The sequence below is a fragment of the Geotrypetes seraphini genome, chromosome 4, assembly GCF_902459505.1.
Source record: "Geotrypetes seraphini chromosome 4, aGeoSer1.1, whole genome shotgun sequence".
NCBI lineage: Eukaryota > Metazoa > Chordata > Amphibia > Gymnophiona > Dermophiidae > Geotrypetes > Geotrypetes seraphini.
Window position 1 is genome coordinate 232,912,455 of NC_047087.1, and position 22,179 is coordinate 232,934,633.

The window sequence follows — 22,179 nt, forward strand, 5'->3', positions numbered from 1 at the left end:
TAGAATTACTTTCAAAGTAGCCTTACTCACGTTCAAAACACATAAATCAAGAGAAACAGCTTTTATCGATAAACTACTTATCCCTCACCCTCCCTCTAGATCTCCTTCCCCAAATTTACTCTTAGTCCCCTTCCTCAAGGCATCCTGCACTCACCGTACCACCTATTTTGCATTTACCACTCCCCTTATCTGGAACTCTCTGCCAGCTTATCTTAGGGAGGAATCCAACTTAGATAAATTTTAAGGGGCTCTAAAAACCTTTCTATATAGAGATGCACTGAAGATAGCTTTCTTTCTTGTTTCTATTCAGACAGCTCTAAATTAATCTTATCCTATCGTTTTATCCTTTGTCTCTTTTCTTGAATTTATTGTAGTTCACCCTTCTCCCTTTTGATTCTCATTCGTCTGTTTTGTCTTAGCAATGTAATTTTTTGCTTTTTTATATTTTTAATCCCCCTATTTTTAATATATTGTACAATCGCCTAGAACTTTGATATGTGATCAATCAAATTCTCATTAAACTTGAAACTTGAAAACTACTAGCATCTGCTTCATGGAGTTCTACTGCATTTGATACCAACACCAAGCCAAGTCTAAAGTTTTCTTGTGGTTCTGCAATCTTGGGAACAGACAGAGAATTTACCTGTTGCCTGCAGATCCAAGACAGTGTTATGTATGTGTTCATGACTAATGAGAACACCATGGATATTTTCCCCTTAAATTTTCCCTTTTTGACCATAGGAAACAAAAAAGGGGTTTATTCCCCAGAACTTCAGTCAAGGCTATATTTGATAGCTTCCTCTCACTGAGTGGCAAAAAAAAAAAAAAAAAAAAACCTGTAGATTGAGGAAAACACTGGATTGGGAGCTTTGGCCACAGAGGGAGCAGAGAGTGGTAGAAAACTGGAACGCTCTTCCAGAGACTGTTATAGGGGAAAACACTCTCCAGGGATTCAAGACAAAGTTGGACAAATTCCTGCTAAACTAGAACATACGCAGGTGAGGCTGGAATTTAGAGCACTGGTCTTTGACTTGGGGGCCGCCATGTGAGTGGACTGCTGGGCACGATGGACCACTGGTCTGGCCCAGCAGCAGCAATTCTTATGTTCTTATATCTTACTTGCTGTGATGCACATAGGCCTCCAATATGTCACAGAGTAAAAAGTCAGAGGTCCTGGAGGAACAGCCTCGAGGTCTCAAAAAGAATTTGTTAGCAGATGGGGGTCACAGATGCACCCAAGAAGGTGAAAGAAGTACGCCTGAAAGGAAGGGGAACTTGAGCTGCTTTATCCTACAGTTAGGTCCACTGAAGAGGCAGAAAGATATTTTATTATTCCAGCCCCCAACTGAGACACTTGATTACCTCTGGGTTGCTGTTGCTTTGTTGAAAAAAAATCTATGAGTTACCAATTAGGGTCTATTCACAGGTGTTTATAAATTATAAATTTAGGTATTTTGATTTAATTATGTATTCTTTCAGATGACAAAAAAAAAATCAGTGTTTCCTTAGTGTCCAGATAAGACCAGTCCAGAACCTGTGGGTTTTACCTATCGACTTGCAGGCAGAGACAGTGAAAACAAAGTAGATCTGAGTGGGGCATCATGCAGCCTCACAGAGTTCAATATTTCTCTGTCTCCAGCAGATGGTTAACTTTAAACAACACTCTAGGAGTAGGAACCAAGGTTGTTGTGACCAGTGAGGTGCTGTGAGGATTATAGTGCCCCAGTCTTGACAAAATTTGAGTAGAGTTCTCCCAATAACAGGTATCAGAGGAAATGCATAGAGGAATCTGTTTCCCCAGTTAATGAGAAAGGCATCTGACTCCAGGTAATTGGGGGTTTCAAGTCTGGAGCAGAAGGGTGGAAGATTGTGGTTGTGGGGGGAAGTAGAGAATGACACGGGGAAAAAATGTGTCCCGTCACTGCCCCGTCCCCACAACCACTGACCCTGTCCCCACCCCGTCCCCATAACCAGTATCCCCGCTCCATCCCCGTACCCACAACATCCATACAAGTCCCAGTACTGCAATATTTAGCTTATTTCTTCCTTATAAATTAAAGTTCTGGCTGCTGAACTAGAGAAAGAGATGTTCAGCTGGCAGGGCTTTGTTTATAAATTTTCATCAATACAACTAATATACTACTTTATCCTAAAGCAAAAAAATAAAATAAATATAAATTTTTTTTCAACCTTTGTTGTCTGGTTTCTGCTTTTCTCATTTTCTCCAAGTTTATCCAAGTTTTCCAAGTTTATTATACAATTTGATTAATCGCCTAATCTATATTCTAGGCGATATACAAAATAGTACAAATATATAAAAACATAGGTAAATTATTACATAGACAAAAAATATTTCAATATTACAAAAACAGACAATATAGAAACAATAGGAAAGTTCTTTAAAGGTTACAATCTGTATCAAGTTCAAGATATAAGGATAACAACATTAGGAGGGAAGACGAACATAAGGAGAACGAAGTATAAAATAAAGAGGGATAGTAGAATCATTTATTCACTAAAAGCATCATTAAAAAGGAAACTTTTAAGCTTAGTCTTGAATTTGTCTAAGTTCTTTTCTTCTCTTATATAGAGAGGGAGATCATTCCAAGACTGGGGGGCAGTCACTGAAAAAATAGTAAGACGTCTCGTATTGATGACTCTCAATGAGGGAATGGCCAATAAATGTTGATCCTGAGATCTCAGTGTTCTAGAAGTAGTGTAAGGAATTAAAACTCTAAAAATGAAAGCGGGGGTTTGAAATGTTAATGATTTAAAAGTAAGCAAACATATTTTATATAAGATGCGGTGTGCAACAGGGAGCCAGTGTGATTCTTTAAGTAAGGGTGTGACATGGTCGAATTTTTTTGCTTTATGAATTATTTTAATAGAGGCGTTCTGTATAATTTGAAGACGTCTAATTTCTTTTTGGGACAAGCCCTTAAATAGGGCATTACAATAATCTAGTTTGGAGATAACTAGAGAATGTATTAGAATATTTAGGGATTTTGCGCATAAGAACTTGGCGACGGAACGAATTTGTCTCAATCTAAAGAAAGTAGATTTAACCACATTGCTTATGTGATCGTGGTATGATAATTTATTGTCAAATGTTATTCCTAGGATCTTAATATTTTGGTGCAACTGCAATGGAGTGCCATCAATGGAAATTGGAACAAGCGGTGTGCTACAATCCTTCCATGGAAAGAGCATCACACTGGTTTTATGAATATTTAATGATAGTTTATTAACATCCAGCCAATGATGAATTTGATCCAGTTTGTCGTTTATTGCTGTTATATCCTGTGTGTTATTGGGATCTATTGGGTGTAATATTTGTATATCATCGGCGTAAGCAAATACCGAAAATCCAATGGACTGACATAAGGTCAAAAGTGGAGCGAGAAAGATGTTAAATAAAATTGGAGAAAGTATAGATCCTTGCGGTATACCATAAGGTACGGAGAAGCTGTTAGAGGAGGAATTATTAAAGAAGACATTGGAGGAACGGTTTTGGAAGTAAGATTTAAACCAGACCAAAACTTGATCCGTCACACCAATGGACTGAAGCCTATGAATTAAAAGAGTATGGTCGATAGTATCAAAGGCAGAGGACAAATCAAGTGAAATCAGTACGACCGAAGAATGGTGATTTAAATGCTAAAGCATTGTTGTAGTCATACCAATCAAAGATTGCTCTGTAGAATGATTTTGTCTAAATCCAGTTTGATTTGGGTGTAATACGTTAGTTTTTTCTATGTATTCTGATAATTGATTATACACAATTTTTTCCGTTATTTTTGCTAAATATGGGATATTGGCAATTGGCCTGTAATTAGATTTTATGTCAGGGCCGATTTTTTGATCCTTAAGAACTGGGCATATGGTCGATTTTTTCCAAGATATAGGAACATTACTTTGTTGTAAACTAATATTAATCAAGGTGTGTATGTAGGGACCAAAAATAGAAAAATATTTTTTAATGGTAATGGGTGGAATGGATTCCGTAAAGGATCCTTTAAGGTTAACTGATTTGATGATTTGTTCTAAGTCCTTGAGATTAGGCAGATTGAAGTGAGAACATTTTGAAGTTAATGTTGAAGACTTATCAAAATCCAATGTAGAAATGGTTTGTTGATTTGGTTTAAAATTTTTCCTAATATTATTTACTCATTCATTTTCTTCCATCCACTATCTGCCTTCTCTGTCTCTTCCATATGTTCTGTTACTGTGCCTCTCCCTTCCATCTCTCTCTCCACCCCCTACCCCAATTGGTCTGCCACCCATCTTCTTCCCTCCGCTCCCCCTATAGTCTGGAATCTCTCTTTTCCCCATTTCAGCATCTGTTCCTCCCCACCCCACCTTCCCTAGTTCCCTTCAGCATTTGTTCTTATCCACTCCACCTTCCCCAGTTCCCTTCAGTGTCTGTTCCTCCCCACCCCACCATCCCCAGTTCCCTTCAGCTTCTGTCCTCCGCAACCCACCTTCCCCAGTTCCCTTCAGCATCTGTTCCTCTCCACCCCACCTTCTCCAGTTCCCTTCAGCATCTGTTCCTCTCTAGCCCACCTTCCCCAGTTCCCTTCAGCGTCTTTTCCTCCCCACCCCACCTTCCCCAGGTCCCTTCAGCGTGTTCCTTTCCACCCCCACCTTTCCCAGGTCCCTTCAGCGTCTGTTCTTCTCCACCGCACCTTTCCTCCCTTTCTCCCTCCCTGCTTCTTAACTTCGCGGCAGGCAATTTCTCTAAAAGTGATTCCTACCAGCAGTCGGAGTGTTGAAATCACATGTGGCTGCAGGAAAGGTCGTCTTTGATGCAACATCCGGTTGCGTCAGAGATGACCTTTACTGCAGCCACACACGATTTCAACGCTCCAGCTGCTGGTAGGAATCACTTTTAGAGAAACTGCCTGCTGCGAAGGTAAGGAGCAGGGAGGGAGATGCTGAGACGGCTGCATCGATAGAGCTCGAGATGGCAGCGATCAGGAGGGATGGAGAAAGAGAGATGTTTGGGTGGCGGTGGTGATCGGGCGGCGGCAGCTATCAGTATGGAGGGAGCGCCATCAGTGACCGCGCGCGTTCCCTCCCTTCACTGCGGAGACAAGGCCATTCACCGCTCCACAGGGTGGTGTATGGCCTTCTCCCCGTACACGCGGCGACCATTTCTTTTCTCTCCCCCGTTTCAGCGGGTTATCCGTGGCTACCCATGGGTAACAGCCACCGTGTCATTCTCTAGGGGGAAGCAAAGAGTTCCCTATTTGGAGAAAATCTGATGCAAGATGGTTGTACTGAGATACCACTCATGAGGTTGAAGAAGAACATAAGAATAGCCTTACTGGGTCAGACCAATGGTCCATCAAGCCCAGTAGCCTGTTCTCACGGTGGCCAATCCAGGTAACTAGTACCTGGCCGAAACCCAAGGAGTAGCAATATTCCATGCTACCGATCCAAGGCAAGCAGTGGCTTCCCCCATGTCTTTCGCAAGAACAGACTATGGACTTTCCTCCAGGAACTTGTCCAAACCTTTCTTAAAACCAGCTACGCTATCCGATCTTACAACAACCTCTGGCAATGCGTTCCAAAGCTTAACTATTCTGCTTCCTTCCCTACTAGATAAACTGCCCTAAAGAAGAATGCTGTGAGCAGTCACCCAAGTCCAAATCTGGATTGCTTCCATGCAGAGGGGGAGAGATCCCATGCCTCCTTGTTTGTTCAGATAGAACATGGTGACATATCTGGAATGTCTTGAGAGCGTTGCCTATTATTCACAGTTTGGGAAGATGGATATGGAGGGTTTGCTTGTGGTGAGACCATACTCCTTAAATGTCCAGATAAGCATCCCATCCTAACATCAAAGCATCTGTGATTAGGAGTTACTGACGTCCTACTGCCATCTAACGAACCAATCGGGACACCCTTTTTTTTTTTTTTGTAATCGGAGCGAAGGATGCCTACAATGTAGGCATTTTTTGCATACGTACATAGATGTCTAGACACATCCATGGACATCTAAGGCTGGCGTAGGCATGGTTTATGCTGGAAGTGGCCTTAGGCATCCGTAGGCGTGCCTAGGTGTTTCTCGTAGGCACAAGTCAGATGCCTTAAATGCTGGCCTGTAAAATGCTGGCCTACATTTTAGACGTCTGTAGAAGAAAATGGATGTGATTCTGGATGCAGCGCCTACCAGTGATTGACATGCGGTAGGTGACCGTTTTGCAGGCATCTACTGCAACAGATGCCATTTCCAGAATCAGGCCCTAAGTACCATTCCTGCCTTGTCAATACCTACACATATCATGTAAAAGTAGGTTATATTGCTTATATAGCATATACCATGGACAAGTTTATAAGAACCTACTTGAACACATGAAACTGTCTCCTATGAATGGAAGTGTTTCATGTGTAGGTGCCAGTTGATGCTGTGCACTCCCAGTATTGAGCAAACTCCTTCAATATGTCCATGGAAAGGTAACTTATATTATATTTTGCACCCTAATTATTCTGAAATGTTGATGCCTATGGTTCTATACCTTCAAGTCCCTTACAAAATTACCCCCTAAATCTTTTGCACTCTAACCAGGATTGATGTCATACAGTTGCATGAATTCTTCAATTTTAAAAATAACTACTACAGTATAACATAAGAGTAGTTACCGGGCTCTCGACATATGAATCCAGTGGAAAGAGCTTTAAGATGGCTTTCAACAACTCAGGAATACCTAATCCTTAAAAGAAGAACATACATGAGAGACAGGACAATAAAATTGCTATACAATTTTTAAATGAAACATCTGTAATGCAAATTAATGTCCATGTACTTTACAAAGTTTCTTCTGCTGAAATTGTCAGCAGAAGTCATGCACAACTGTGTAAAAGATAGCAAAATAGAAACATACCAATTGGTCTGTTCAGAATCCCTTTAATCCATATCACCCTGCCTTATGGAAACTATGAAAAGGAAATGAAGTATTGTCGGAAAGATTAGTAGAGAATGGCTTAGAGCATGGAACCAAGCAAACTTTTCTTGGACTGAGTCACTTATTTGCCTTAGTTTGACATTGCATTAAACCTTCCTCAACCCATCAACTAAGGATATATGAACTATAAAAATGTTCATATTTATCTGACTTCTGTCACATATTAAAAATAATAGGAAAAAAAACATAATTTACTGTCCATCCATGCTCTCTAGCAATTGAAGAAATGTCTAATAGTTTATATTTTAATGTGGGATTTTGGAGAGGCTAAAAGATTAATAATAAAAAAAAAATCTAAACATCCAAAAAGCGTCCTAAATCAGAACTTGGACACACCAATTATGTGGATCAGTGACTGAAATGTTCCTGTTGCACCGAGTGCACTGCTTAAAACCATTAGAAGACTTTAAAAATTACTTTTAAAGACAACACCTTCCCCCCACCCTGATTTTTCTCAAAGGCTGTCACAGCCTTACTCATTGATCCATGCTGTTCCTGGGAGCTGCAAACTACACTCAAGAAGAAGCCAAAGAGAGGCCTCAACGACGAGTGGAGCACACACACCAAAGGAGTTGTGAAGATAAGATGTCAAGTAATCAGCCACGGGTATATTGTTCTGGAGTCACTTTATTGATAAATATGCTACATGTTCATAGACTCAACACTGGCAGTGTTTTGGCATATGTGCCTTTATCAAGAGTCTTGAAGGGATGACACAGAAAAACACGGGCACTATGAATGAAGCGCTGGTGAAATCTCTGGAGGCACAGCAAATAAACAAGTGTCCAAGACTCTTGATATTTATCAATAAAGTGACTCCAGAACAATACACCCGTGGCTGATTACTTGGCATCTTATCCTCACGACTCCTTTGATGTGTGTAGCTGCAAACTACAGCCAGAGAACTTCTGCCTCAGACAACCTGCAAACCCGAAAAGCTTGTTTCTTTAGACTGCTTCTCAGTCCAACTGACCAGACAGACCTCATCCCCCATTGGAACCCACACAAGAAGTCAAGGGGAGAAACCATAGTCAGCACCCAATCCTGGTAAAAAAACACCATGGGGCTATTCAGCCTGTTCTCAAGCCCACTGCAGACTGCGAGTCTTGCTCCCAAGAGAATGGTCCCTGAGCTCCTGGACTGTTACAGGCCAGCCAAGCAGGTTGCCTCTTTGCTAAAAGACTACTGCTCTCAGAGTCTGTGTATCCCGAACAGGGAGCCTCTGCAGCACCAAGAACCTACAAGCAGACAAGAATATCAAAGATTAAAAGAAAATTAAGCAGGAGCAGAACAGACTGGCTCCTACCATCTTGCATGTAGACAGTAAAACTGAGGATTTGCAGGACAGACCAGAGTGAAGGGACGCAAAGCATAAAAATGTAAATGAGGCTTTCTACACAGATCTCATGATCAGAGAATCACTATACATCAGTTCCAGAATGATGTGTCTATTGCACTACAATGCTATAAATATTTATTGTGATTAGAGAAGTTTTTATCTAAATAAACACTATTTTCTGGTCAGTTTTGATATAGTCATGGCATTTGATACTGTTAGTCACTCCATTCTGATAGGAATTGATAGTTCATAATTGAATTGGTTTGTATCTTTTCTTAATGCTAGGGCCTACTTTGTTACATTCAATGGCAAAACATCCACACCATTTCAACGTCCAATGAGAGTACCACAGGCAGTGGCGTACCTAGCATATATGACACCTCTCCTCTATATGAAAAACATGATTTTTAGTAATAATCCATACATCGTACAATAAGTGTACCTAGGAAAAAGCAGCATATTACATACTGTAGTGAGCAACAGAACATCAATACACCCATTGTGAAACTAAACAAGCCAGACTAGTACTGATCGATCCTGCACAATTTTAACAGAAAACTATGTCTTTCATTTACACAGAACACAGAAACACCCTCGCCCACTATGGCATATGTAAATCACAAACTAAAAATAGAAATACATAGACAAAAGTTAAACTGAACCACCATGAAGCCAGACTCTGCATAAAGTGCAACACTACAGAAACATAAACATGAAGAGAAGATTCCCAGTTCTTCAATAATGCCTCTTTCATGAGGTTGTGAAGAGGAACATTTATGCAGTCTGGAGGCAATTTTTTATAGTTAAGGGCCTCTCTAAGCTCTGCCTGAGACTTTGAATCAGACTCCATTTTTATGGGGAGTTCCTGCCCCATCCGTGTAATGAATTTAATGAAAGACAGACCTTTTGGGGACGACTTACTACAAGGCAGGGAAGGAGATGGAGAAATATAAGACTCATCCACTGACAACTCTTGAAAATTGCTAGAAGAGCACCAAATTAAGTCATAGTCCTCGATACCAGATTCTGTTAGTGAAGAACGATGTTGAGGAGATCGTCAAGAGGGGCATCAAGGAAATAGAAGGCAATGTCGAGGTAACGTTGACTAGAGTGCCTTGATGAACGTCAGTAGGAATGCTAAGAGTGAGATGAACTGCACTCTCTTGACGAAGATGCATGCCTCGAGGTAGATGGTCGACATCTGGGTGTCGATGGTGCACATCCTTGATGTGCATCTATGATAGGCATCAATCATTTACATCAATTATAAGTGCTGATGCTTGAGGCTGCATGCTCAGAGATAAGAACACAAGAATTGCCGCTGCTGGGTCAGACCAATGGTCCATCCTGCCCAGCAGTCCACTCACACGGCAGCCCCCAGGTCAAAGACCAGGGCTCTAAATGAGTCCAGCCTCACCTGCATACGTTCAAGTTTAGCAGGAACTTGTCCAACTTTGTCTTGAATCCCTGGAGGGTGTTTTCCCCTATAACAGACTCCAGAAGAGCATTCCAGTTTTCCACCACTCTCTGGGTGAAGAACTTCCTTACGTTTGTACGGAATCATCCCCTGGCTCTAAAGCCAAAGCAGAATCCACAGAGCCGGTGTATATAGAGATGCCATGGGAAGAGCATCCCCAAAAAATAAGGGATCCACAAAGTGGTCATTGTCATCAGTGCCTCCTGGGGAGAGGTCTCCCAAGTTCTAAACAGCAGCATACTGTGAAGAAATGCCTTGCAAGTCAATGCCACAAGGAGACAAATCAGAAGTGTAGCGAGACTGAGCAGGAGTAGCACAGCTCTCAGTAAAGGACTTCCACAAAAATTTCAGAAAGTCTGAGAAGTCCTCTGGACTTTGGTATGTGGAGTCACCCGTGGATGATTTTAGCTTGTACTTCTTGGGCTGTGTTCCGTTGAATGGATCTGACAGGATTTCCAGGCTCCAAAAATAGAGAAGGCTGCCCTTTTAGTCACCTCTCTAGACCACGCTACGTGGCATGTTGCACAAGGACGCTCCTGAGCTGCCAAATTTGTGCAATCCTTACATGAATTTGGGGTAGAAGAGCCCAAGGACCCCAGCGCAATCAGTTTTGAGGCAAAAATTGCAGCTTTGGAAGTGCAGGGAACTTTTGAAAAAAGATCGCTAAAAATACGAGATGGCTTCCATTAAGAAATTCACGCTTAAAAACACTAATAAAACACTTCTACAAAATGCAAAAAAGCAAAATTAGGATTTTTCAGGTGGAGGAACACAGGGGAATATGCAGAACACACCCAAAAAACTGAAATTCAGACCTTCCCGATTCACCTCACAAGCTGTAACAGCCTTACTCAATGTGGACTGTGCTAAACATGTGCAGTAGCTAGAAAGGAGAAGAATCACTGCTTCAAGCTGGAAATGCCTCTTCAATGGTGATCTTCAGGCTGTCAGTCAGACACGGAGCCTGGTCGCACCCTCACCCCCACCCCCACCCCCACAGACCGATGGACAATGCAGCCCGATACCCTGTGAGACATCGCTGAGCCTCCTAAGGGTGCCCCTTAGCCTGCACTCGAACTCCTGCAAGGCAGAAGGTGAGACAAATGCGGGAACGGCCCCGAGTCCAAAAATACTTGTGCAGGCTGGCTCACAGGTACCACCAGGGACTGGCCTGTCAGCTGCAGACTGGATTCTGATTCTTCTCTAAGCAATTATTTAAATTTATACCATGCTTTATGAAGCAGCTTATAATACTTTTAAAAGACACAAGGGGAATCTCAGAATGCCACTTGTCTGCTTGTTGGTTCCTGCAGTACAATGTGGCAGCACTCGTCACTGGCTCACCCAAATGTGCCCTCTATTCTATTCTAATCTCTTTTTTATATTCTTCACAGTTTCTAATTCTAATTTTTCACACTGTTTCTGTGCTCTTTAATAAATAAATAAATATGCTAATATCTTTAAAGTTATTTCCAAAATCTCAATTCATTGAATTTTTATCTCTTCCATATGTTTTCTCAGTCATTTCATTCATTTCAATAATTTATCATTCTTTCTGATTCATTTTCAAGTAATATACTGAACATTTCTTATTCCCTAGATAACTTAGCTTTGTTAGTGCAATGTCACTATAACGAAGGTGAAAGCTCCGAGAACAGAAAAAACTCAATAAAATAAGAAAAGGAGAGAGCAGAACAGAAACACTCCTTCCAGCTTGCGTGCAAAAAGGAAAAATTGCAGGTGGCAGTAGAGCTCACAGTGAAGTAGGAGGGACACAGAAAAAATCCAGAGTGTATTCCTTCTGCAGATGGCTCGTGGCCATGGGGAGATAACCCGCTCGTCTAGAATGACACACCTATTGCACTGGAAATATATTATCTAGAACTCAGCCCTTCCAATTACAATATATAATAATGTATGAGTACATACATTTTTGCTGTAGAATTTAATGTCTAACTAAACATGAGCATGTCTAGTAAAAAGAGAGTGAACAAACCATTTAAAAGGGTGACATTAATTATTAGATATTTAAAGGAGCCTAAAACTGGAAAAAGTCCTCAGCTTTGCATCAGCATTTTCATTATGAACACAGTGGGAATTTTTTCAATAACAAATATGAGGCTTTTTTTTCCCCACTGAAACAAATTAAGCTTACCTTCCATTATTCTTTTTCTTTCTTGCTGAGGTGTTAGTTTTGAGAGCTTCTTTAGCTTAGCTACTAAAATAGTTTGCTGGAAGACAGAAACTAAAGCAAGCGAGAGAAAACGTGCTATCTTAAAGCAGAACTCAACAAACCCCAGGAACTGGGTCGCCATGACAACTAAAAAAAAAAAAATCAAACCAGGTGCCTAAGTTTTGAAGCCCGAATATGAACAGCTTGGTCATACTGCAGAGAGCAAACAGCTCTGGCAGCAATGTTGGTATGCTTCCACCCTCCCTCCTCTCCATTCCCCAAACTAATCCAAAGCAGCACTTCTGATGCATACATGAAGGCATGCATGCTTCCCCTCCCCCCACCCGGTACAACATCCCAGGCCCAGCACCGCCAGTTAGAGTGTCTGCGTGCAGAGTTTCCTCTGTTATGTAAAATGTGAGCCATGTGGTTAAAATTTTGCATTTATTGGTCTTTTTACTAAGCCGCACAGCCAAGTGCCATTTGACAAATGCTCTGATGCCCATTCAATTCCTATGAGCGTTGGAGCATTTACAACACCACCCCCTGCTGTTAGGCTTAGTAAAAAGAGGGGTTCATTCCAAAGCAGCCAAGGAAGAAGCTCTGGCCTGACTTGCAGCTGTTTTTGTTTACTTCCACTTCTGACCAGCACCAGGCCCTCGCTACAACAGGTGGTGGAGGAGGGCGAGAGCTTAGAGCTGGGTTTGTTTGAGCCACACAAGGAGAAAGCAGAAGTTGTGAACCACAATTTATAAATGTGCATATATAAATAAAAAATCCTTTCATACCAAGCCTACCACCTAGATTCTAAAAAAAACTTTGGTCTACTTTTATCAAGCCACATGAGAGTTTTTTTATTGCCAGCCACTGCAGTAAAAGCTCTGACACTCATTGAATTCTTGAACGACAGAGCTTTTACCGAAGCGGCCAGCAATAAAAATCCCTAACGCAGATTGACAAAAAGGAGCCTTTGTCCAACTCTGTCTTACAACCTTTTTTTAAATGAGTACTATATTTCCCCGATAGGCCGCGGTTTATACATTGATTATGCAAATCTGCATAAAGGGTGTGGCTTGCTTAAATGGGGCAGCCTATCTATGAACATCGGCACTAAATGTCCCCCCCCCGTACCTTTTAAAATCATCCCCCCTGTACCTTTTTAAAATCCTGGCTCGCTCCTGTCTCTCTCTCGCTGGACGGCTGCCGGCTGCCTCCTCCAATCTCGCGGCCAGTGGAACAGAGCAGGAGCAAGCTTTTCGCGCTTCAGCCTAGCCCCGTACCTCTTCTGAATGGCTGCCATCAGTTCTCGCGAGTCAAGAACTGACGGCAGCCATTCAGGAAGCAGCACGGGGCCAGGCTGGAGCGTGAAAAGCTCACTCCTGCCCTGTGACGCTGGCCGCGAGATTGGAGGAGACAGCCAGTAGCCATCCAGCGAGAGAGAGACAGGAGCGAGCCAGGATTTTAAAAAGGTACAGGTGCACTTCAGTAACGCCGTAGCTAATAACATGGGCCGGCTTATCTTAGAGTTTTTAAACATAAATGAGCATTTTCTGCGGCTTATAGAACGGAGCGGCCTATCATGTGGGGCGGCTTATCATTGTGGAAATACGGTATATAACTGTATTAAACCTGAACACAATACACTGTGTTAACCCACAAGTGAACCACGCTAATCAAAATATAATAGAAGCTAAATCACAGTGCCCCTGCAGATCATCTGCAAATCAGCAAAAAAAAAATCACATGGAGAAAAAAAAAAAGAGACCTCAGAAAATTTTGCTCTATTGGAGTGACATTTTCTGAGGTCTCTTTTTAATCCATGTGGTTTTTTTTTTTTCTGATTTGCAGATGATCTACAGGGGTGCTGTAACTTCTGTGTGTGTTAGGTGCCACTGACATGGATTCGATTCCTAGCAATTTGATACATTAATGATCCTTCAGCATCATTCCCATGATTGTTATCAGCGTGTCCAGCGACCTAGTTTCATAAGAACATAAGAATTGCCGCTGCTGGGTTAGACCAGTGGTCCATCATGCCCAGCAGTCCGCTCACACAGCAGCCCTCTGGTCAGACCAACGCCATAACTGAGACTAGCCCTATCAGCATACGTTCTTGTTTAGCAGGAATTTGTCCAACTTTGTCTTGAAACCCTGGAGGGTGTTTTTCCCTATGGCAGACTCCGGAAGAGCGTTCCAGTTTTCTATCACTCTCTGGGTGAAGAAGAACTTCCTTACGTTTGTACGGAATCTATCCCCTTTCAACTTTAGAGAGTGCCTTCTCGTTCTCCCTACCTTGGAGAGGGTGAACAACTTGTCCTTATCGACTAAGTCTATCCCCTTCAATACCTTGAATGTTTCAATCATGTCCCCTCTCAATCTCCTCTGTTCGAGGGAGAAGAGGCCCAGTTTCTTTAATCTCATCCTCTGTGACTTTGGGGTCCTTTTACTAAGGCCCACTCACTGATTTAGGGTGCACTAACCGATTTAGCGTGCGCTAAATGCGAAGGCGCACATAGAATATAATGGGCACCTTAGCATTTAGCATGCACTAAATCGGTTAGCGCATGCTAAAACAGTTAGCATGCCTTAGTAAAAGGACCCCTTAGTTCCTATATATTTTGATTAGCGTGGTTCATCTATAACTGTATGCCATTCATTTCTCATTTTGTTTCATCCTCTTTTTATTATTATAATGGAATACCATCGCAACTGTTTGTAAGAGAAAATAAATAGGTCAATCTATTCCTCCAGCAAACATAGCTTGCACCTCTTGACATAACAGTTCCATAATTAACTGGATCCTAGAATATCAAACAATGATTGCATCTATTCTACATGACAGATGCTGGTCCCTTGGGTGTAAAATGGTCTTTTCACAGTAATTTTATAATTTTTATCTCTGTTAAGCTCAAAGTTCTAACAATGGAATTTCTCTTTGTATTTCGGAAAACAAATGAAAAATTCAAGCCTGGGTGATTATCAAAAGTCTTAAACAAGAACTTACCATCTGCTCTCACATGCACTGGTCCACAACGGCACACAGAAAAAGCTGGAAAATTGGCATCTGCAAGTACTGTAGGTCAGAGAACACAACAGGAGAATCTAAATCAAATGATGGAACTTGAAAAATACACATTAAGAAATACAAATATACATATTTATGCTTACTTGTTCAATATTTCATTGTACAAAAGTGGAGGGGGGAGAGCTTTAAAGATCACATGATCACATTAAGTTCAAAAGCATCAATAATACTTGGGCAATTTTCAAAAGCCATTCACCAAAGTAAAATTGCTTTCTTCCTGTCCTTAACTGGCTAATGTATGCTCAAGGTTCCATAATAAATATATTTTAGTTCATATTAAGAGAAGGCATTACAGGGGGTATTTTACTTTCCCTTGTAAAAGTACTCACAAGAAAATCAGGTTCATGTGTAGCAATTTTCAAAAGGAAAGTATACAGTACACCAGGGGTGTCCAACCTTTTGGCTTCCCTGGGCCGCATTGGCCGAAAAAATGTTTCTGGGGCCGCACAAACGCTGCAGCAAGACAGAGGAGGGAGCCGGCAAAACAGTAAACACCCAAGGGCAGCAGAGAAAAACACTGCATTGACCTCGACCGGGGCCACACAAAATACTTCACGGGGCCACAGGTTGGACACCCCTGCAGTACACCAATGTTTTCTTTGAAAATTTGACAAAGAATAAGTGCAAAGTATCAGCAGATTGTACCTGGACAAGCTAGTCTAAAAATTGCCCCTGAATAATTTTCATTTAATGATTGCTCCACTTTTCCATTTTAATTGCCTAAGAGAAAAGTTCTCTGAACCTATCAATACCACTCTTCAATCTGCAGGAATAATTACAGTAAAATATAGTTACTCACCTATAGCAGGTGATATCCAAGGACAGCAGGCAGATATTCTCACATGGGTGACAACACCCATGGAACCCAGCACAGACCGTCTAAAAGTGTACTGTCACTTTAAAACTTTAAGACCGCTCATACAGCTCACATGCTGGTGCCTTCCCACTCAATATCGGCTCACGGGACTGTCAGTTCAGTAGAAAGCTAAGAAGTCAACTAGGGGAGGGAAGGTGGGAGGGTTGTGAGAATATCTGCCTGCTGTTCTCAGATAACACCTACTACAGGTGAATAACTATGCTTTATTTAAGGACAAGCAGCCAGTATATGCTCATGTGGGGCTCCCTAGCTGCCAGGATCATGCCTCCAACAGAGTTATTGACAACTACCATGAGCCTGACAAACCAAATGAGTTGGAGGAAAATTGGCATCTTAATGGAGAATAAATTTTGTAGAACTTCTTGGCTGAACTAACTATCCCATCTGGAATGATTCTCGAAATAGTGAGATGTGAAGGTATGAATTGAGGACCAGGTGGCTACTTTACAGATGTCCTCAATGGGAGTGAAATGTAGATGAGCTATTTGAAGTCGCCACTGCTCAAACTTTATGCACAGTGACACAGCCTTCAAGCGTCAGTCCAGCCCTTGCATAACAAAAGGAAATACAGTCCTCCAGCCATGTGGAGATGGCTCTCTTGGTGACAGGAACTCCTAGTCTGTTTGGATCGAATAAAAACAACAGCTGAGTGATCCAAGTAATAAGTAAGGGCATGTTTACAGTCCAATGTGTAGAGTGCAGCTTCACCAGGGTGAGAATGTGGTCTTAGAAAGAAGACAAGGAGAACTACAGACTGGTTTGGATGAAATTCCGAGATGACATTCAGGAGTAACTTAGGATGGGCATGAAGAACCACTCTGTCGTGGTAGAATGTTGTACAAAGTACATCTGACACAAGTGACTGAAGTTCACTGACTCAACATGCAAATGTGAGAGATATGAGGAATACTACTTTCCAAATTAAATGCTTGAGAGATCAAGTCAAGAGCATGATCTGGGAAAATTCAAAAGTAATCTAAAAACATTTCTTTTTAAAGATGCCTTTGGTATTTAATCTAATAACCCTTAGGCCAATAATTTTATTGTATTATATTATGCTTTTATTTGTTTCCCTCGTGTACTTTTCCTTTTTTGTTCTGCTTTCCTATCTTGAATTGTATTTCGCATCCCCTTTTTGTCTTATGTTATGAATATGATGAGCTATTTTTTAATCCTATGTTATTGTTTAAAGTTTGTATTGTATTGTTTCCCACTGAATATATTTTAAATTGTTCATCGCTTAGAATTATGATTAAGCGATTAATCAAAAGAACCATTAAACTTGAAACTTGAACTTGAAACTTGAAGAGTGGTTCAAATGGAGGCTTCATCAGAATGGAAAGTGCAAAGGGCCCAAGTCACAGGAGGAGGCTTGAGAGGTGGCTTGGTATGAAAAAAGCCTTTCATGAATCTCGAAATCAAAGGAAGATAATGTATTTTTGTCCAGTAGTGCATAAAAAACACTAATAGCACTGAGATGAACTCTGACTGAAGTAGTTTTGAGACCAGAGTTGGTACAATGTAGAAGATAGACCAGAACCAGTGGGAGAGGACAAGTGATTGAGTCTGGCGAGTGGAGATTATACCAGACTGTGAAGCAAGTCCACTTGAAACAATAGCAATGCTGTGTGGAAGGTTTTCTAGAAGTTTCAATGATAGCCGACACTGATATAGAGAGTACGAAAGCATCTACTCAGTGGGAGAGAGAAACCATGCAGTGAGTGCTAATGAACATAGATTGGGATGGAGAAGAGAGCCCTCGTTCTGTGTCAACAATGTTAGAAATATTTCAAGGGTAATAGGCTCCTGCACACTGAGTTGTAGGAGAAGAGGGAACAATGATTGATAAGGCCACTGAGATGCTATGAGAATCGTGGTGGCTTGCTCTGGACAAAGTTTGAGTCTTCCCATCCCGACTAGGGGAACTGGAGGTAAAGCATAAAGAAACTTGCCTTGCCAGTCATGGAAGAAGGCATCCAACTCCAGATGACTGAGACTGTACAGTCTGGAACAAAAGAGCAGAAGTTTGCGGTTTAAGTTCCACTTCCAAAAAGGTCCACTTCCAGAGCCTCCCAATCTGAGAGTTGACTTAGCACTCATGAGGTTGTAGGAGTCTGCACATCTCGTCTGCTAAGATATTTTGCTTTCTTGCTAGATAAACTGCTCTTAAAATTATATTGCAAGGAATCACCCAGGACCAAATCTGGATGGCTTCTTGGCAGAGAGGGCAAGACCCTGTGCCTCCTTGTTTGCTTACGTAGTGCATGGTTACCTCGTTGTCCATTTGAATGAGTACCACTTGATTGTTGCAGTTGTCTGGGTCTCTCCATGTCTGGGTAGATAGAACTAATGTTTCAGCCATCATGCTGTGGCTTTCTTCAGGGTGTGCTGTGAGGTTTGCAGTTTGTCTTTATATATAGTGGGTCCTTCAACATGACTGGCTGGGGGTTGAGGTGGCTGAAGCAGGAAAGTCCATTGGTCACAAATTTGAATTTTGGCAGGAAAGTTCATTGGTCAAACTTGAATTATGGAGGGAAAGAACATTGGTCACAATTTTTAAATTCTGGCTGGAAAAAGGCTGGAAACTTTGAGAGGGAAGGAGGAAGCGTTTGTCCTCGCCCCAGGCATTTTAATGCTAAATTTCTTTTGGATGAGCAATTGCCATGCTTTGTTTATTGAGAGCTCTTAATCTCCACTGAAGTTATTGGGGTGTCAGCAATGTTGGAAATATTTGAAGTGTAATAGGCTTCCGCACAATGACTTGTAGGAGAAGAGGGAACCACGGTTGACCGAGTCTGGGAAGGTAGAACCACTTCTTTGATTCTTCTAGGCCACCAACGGTCTTCTTTCTCCAAGACTTTTATATTCTCAAATCTAATCGTATAACCAGTTTTCTTGGTGCGGAGGAATGATTTTTCTGTGTTGCACAGCTTGTAGTGTCTCTTGTGCTCTTTCAGCCTTTCTTCTACAGAGTGACCAGTTTCACCAGTGTAAGATTGGCTGCAACTGCATGGAATTCTGGACACTCCAGGGGTTTGGAGCAGAGGTAACTGGTCTGAGTGCGGATTCAAGTTTCAGTGGTGCACTGTAGGCTGTTCTGATGTTATTTTTATTTAGCAGTTTTCCTATGGACATAAAACTGTCTAGAAAGTAGGTTTTGAAAATGGCACTTTATGATGACTTTTGGACATTTTTCTTTTTTGAAAATGAGCCCCATAGTCTGGCTGGAACAGGGAGGACAGAGACCGTCACTAAACCAGTTTTGACTGCTTTAGCGACGATTGCATTTGCCGAACCAATAAACAAAATGGCTCACCATGAGTTTTTCCCCTCAATCACCCATTTTCTGATCTGGCCATGCAAATTAGCTATTTAATATTAAAGCCCCATGCAAACTACCCAAGCGATTGATGCACTAAAATCGCTTGGCGATGCACACAAAAAGCAATCAAAAAAAGATGACTGGTCAAGACCAGTCGCTTACCAATCTTACCAGCAGTTTTTTTAATGGGCACAGATGCTGTGCACAATATCTGCCCCTGTCCTCCTGCTAATTGTTTTCCTCGCGTAAGGGGGGGAGGGATCAGGACCGGTGCCGGTTCATCAGAGAGACTGGGTGGACCATCATCGGCAAAGAGGGGGAGCTTTGTTTTATGGGACAGATATTGTGCATGTGTAACACACACATAGCATCTGTGCCCATTAAGAAAAAGAAAAAAAAAAGGTTTCCTGCCCTGAACAGCTGTGTGGCAGAAGGCTGCTTTGGGGCTTCCCCTGCTGGCTCTGTACATGTGTGAGAGTTGCTCTCACAGCGATCAATTGGATGGGAGAGATGGGGATTATGACGAACCTCCGTGCAAATTATTTGCATGCAAAATTTTTAGTGCATCAACAGCTCTTTTAGAATCACTCAAAAATCGGATCGGAGCGGACCAACACGGTCTTACCAGTCCTGTTTAGTGCATCTAGCTCAGAGTGATGCAGTACATGTGTACTTTACAATGAATGTGTGTATCTACAAAAGACAACATGAAGAAAGTGGTACCTGCCTCAGAGGAGATGAAGGTTTGTGCAGGTGCATTTATAAACTAGTGGAGATTTTCCTGGGAGTCTACTTTATAAAGCCACATGTGAACCTTGCTTCTAGAAGACAAGCCTAAAATGGGCACTGTTTGAATTTTTTTCTATTGATACTCTGCTATAACATCATTTTCTACACAGCAATTTACAAAACAGCCTATTCAGATGCAAAGTGCCAAGGTACCTCTAGAAAGTTGCATATAAATTTTAGCTGGAATGCTAAGTGATATAAATAAATAGTTTTTAAACAAAAACAAATAATTTCCCAGTGACTAACCTCTGCTGAAATGAAGTCCATGACAACAGTCAGGTTTCAAGTACACTGGCACAGCTTTGTAAAGAAACCTGTATTATAGTAGTCTTCGTTTTAACCAGGACTATTTAGTCCTTACTTTCCATCAATATTAAAATTTATCAAACTGTTATAAAATAGATTTAGGATCATAACATTATAGTTGTCTTTAGCTGCATAAAGTCTTCATACCTTCAAATACACCTCTCCTGAATTGTTCCAAAGGTTACATTAGACTTTACATGCTTCATTGTGCACAAAGATGAATTTTGCATGTATTTTTCAATGCCGCTTTTAGTTCATCTTCTCAGGTTTGGGGAAAAAAATCAGTTCACTTGAATACCATACCTCTTCATAATAGCTTCCAATTTGCCTGTCAGTTAAAAGCAGACAGTTTTTCTCTGAAGTTCTAGAATTATTTATAACAGAAATGTAATTGCGCACCCGAGCTGATAAAATTCTATACTGCCAAACTCTGATGTCTGCAGGTGGCAGCTCATATTCAGCTTATTGTATTTCACAATGAGAAGAACGGGGAATAAATAAGAGACACAAGTTGAATGGGGAGGAATATGCATAAGAAGAAAAAAAGATACTATAACTTCACAACAATTCTAAATACAGATTACATCAGAATATAAATTGCCCTACTGGGTCAGACCAAGGGTCCATCTAGCCCAGTATCCAGTTTCCTACAGTGAACTGTCTAGGTCACAAGTACTTGGGGGAATTCTACATTACAATTCAATGCAAAATTTACAAACAAAAAAATCCCAACCTGTTCAGAATTCTGCGCAGACAGCAGCAATGGCTCAAAAGCTAAAACTGGCCTCCAATTCCCCCCCCCCCATCCCTCCCTGTCACAACAAAAGTAATGGAAGGCTTGGTCATAGCTCAATTGAATAATTATTATGAAAAAATTGATGTTTTGGACCCCATACAATTGGGATTTAGAAAAAAAATTATAGACCTGAAACAGTTGTGGGCTCTATAATCATACATGCAAGATCCTTACTCAGCCAGGGTAAGCAGGCTGTTCTCATCCAATTTGATCTTTCTAGTGTGTTTGATTTGGTCAATCATACAGCATGGATCCAGATTTTAAGTGATGTAGAGACAGATCACGAGAAATGTGTTGAAATGGTTTAAAAAGGTTTTTGTGCCAATGATTTTATACAGTAAGGATGAAAGGACAATTATCAGACTCTTGGAAACCCAGCTGGAGTATACCACAGGGCTTTCTTTTATCTCTTATACGTTTTAATCGTGTTATCTTTAAGGATCGAATTTGAAAAGATTAATGCACTTTGTTATCTTTACCCTGATGATAGAAACACAGAAACATAGAAACTTGATGGCAGATAAAGGCCAAATGGCCCAGTCTGCCCATCCACCTTAACCATTATCTCTTTCTCACTCCGAGAGATCCCACATAGAGAATGACACGGTGGCGGTTACTCGTGGCTAGCCGCATTTAGCCACGGGTAACCCGTCAAAACGGTGACAAAAAAAATGGTCACCGCAAGTTCGGGGACAAGGCCATTCACCGCCCCGTGGAGCGGTGAATGGTAGCACGGGGCGGTGAACAATCTTGAACGCGCGGTGACTGAGCGTTCCAACCGGCAGCCCACTCTCACCCGCCATCCGTCCATGTATCTCCCTCCCTCCTTTCCCTTACCTTTTCTTCTTAAAATGGCGATTTCCATAAGGCTACGAGCTGTATTACAGCCGGAGCCTTGAAGTCGCGTTGCGTTGCCTGCTGGTAAAAGTCTTCTCTGACGCAACTTCCTGTTTCCAGTTGCATCGGAGGAGACTTCTAGCAGGCAACCCGACGTGACTTCAAGGCTCCGGCTGTAATACAGCTCGAAGCCTTATAGAAATCGCCATT

General features: G+C 41.6%; 1 protein-coding gene across 1 annotated transcript in view; it reads right to left on the bottom strand.

Moving 5' to 3' along the window:
• Positions 1 to 22,179, bottom strand: part of FUOM (fucose mutarotase) — a 60,667-nt gene that overhangs the window by 36,065 nt on the left and 2,423 nt on the right. The window contains exons 2-3 of the mRNA XM_033940472.1: positions 14,962 to 15,030; positions 6,646 to 6,716 (exon numbers count right to left, since the gene is read on the bottom strand). Coding sequence (XP_033796363.1) covers positions 6,646 to 6,716; positions 14,962 to 15,030 — 140 coding nt within the window. The remainder of the gene's footprint in view (positions 1 to 6,645; positions 6,717 to 14,961; positions 15,031 to 22,179) is intronic.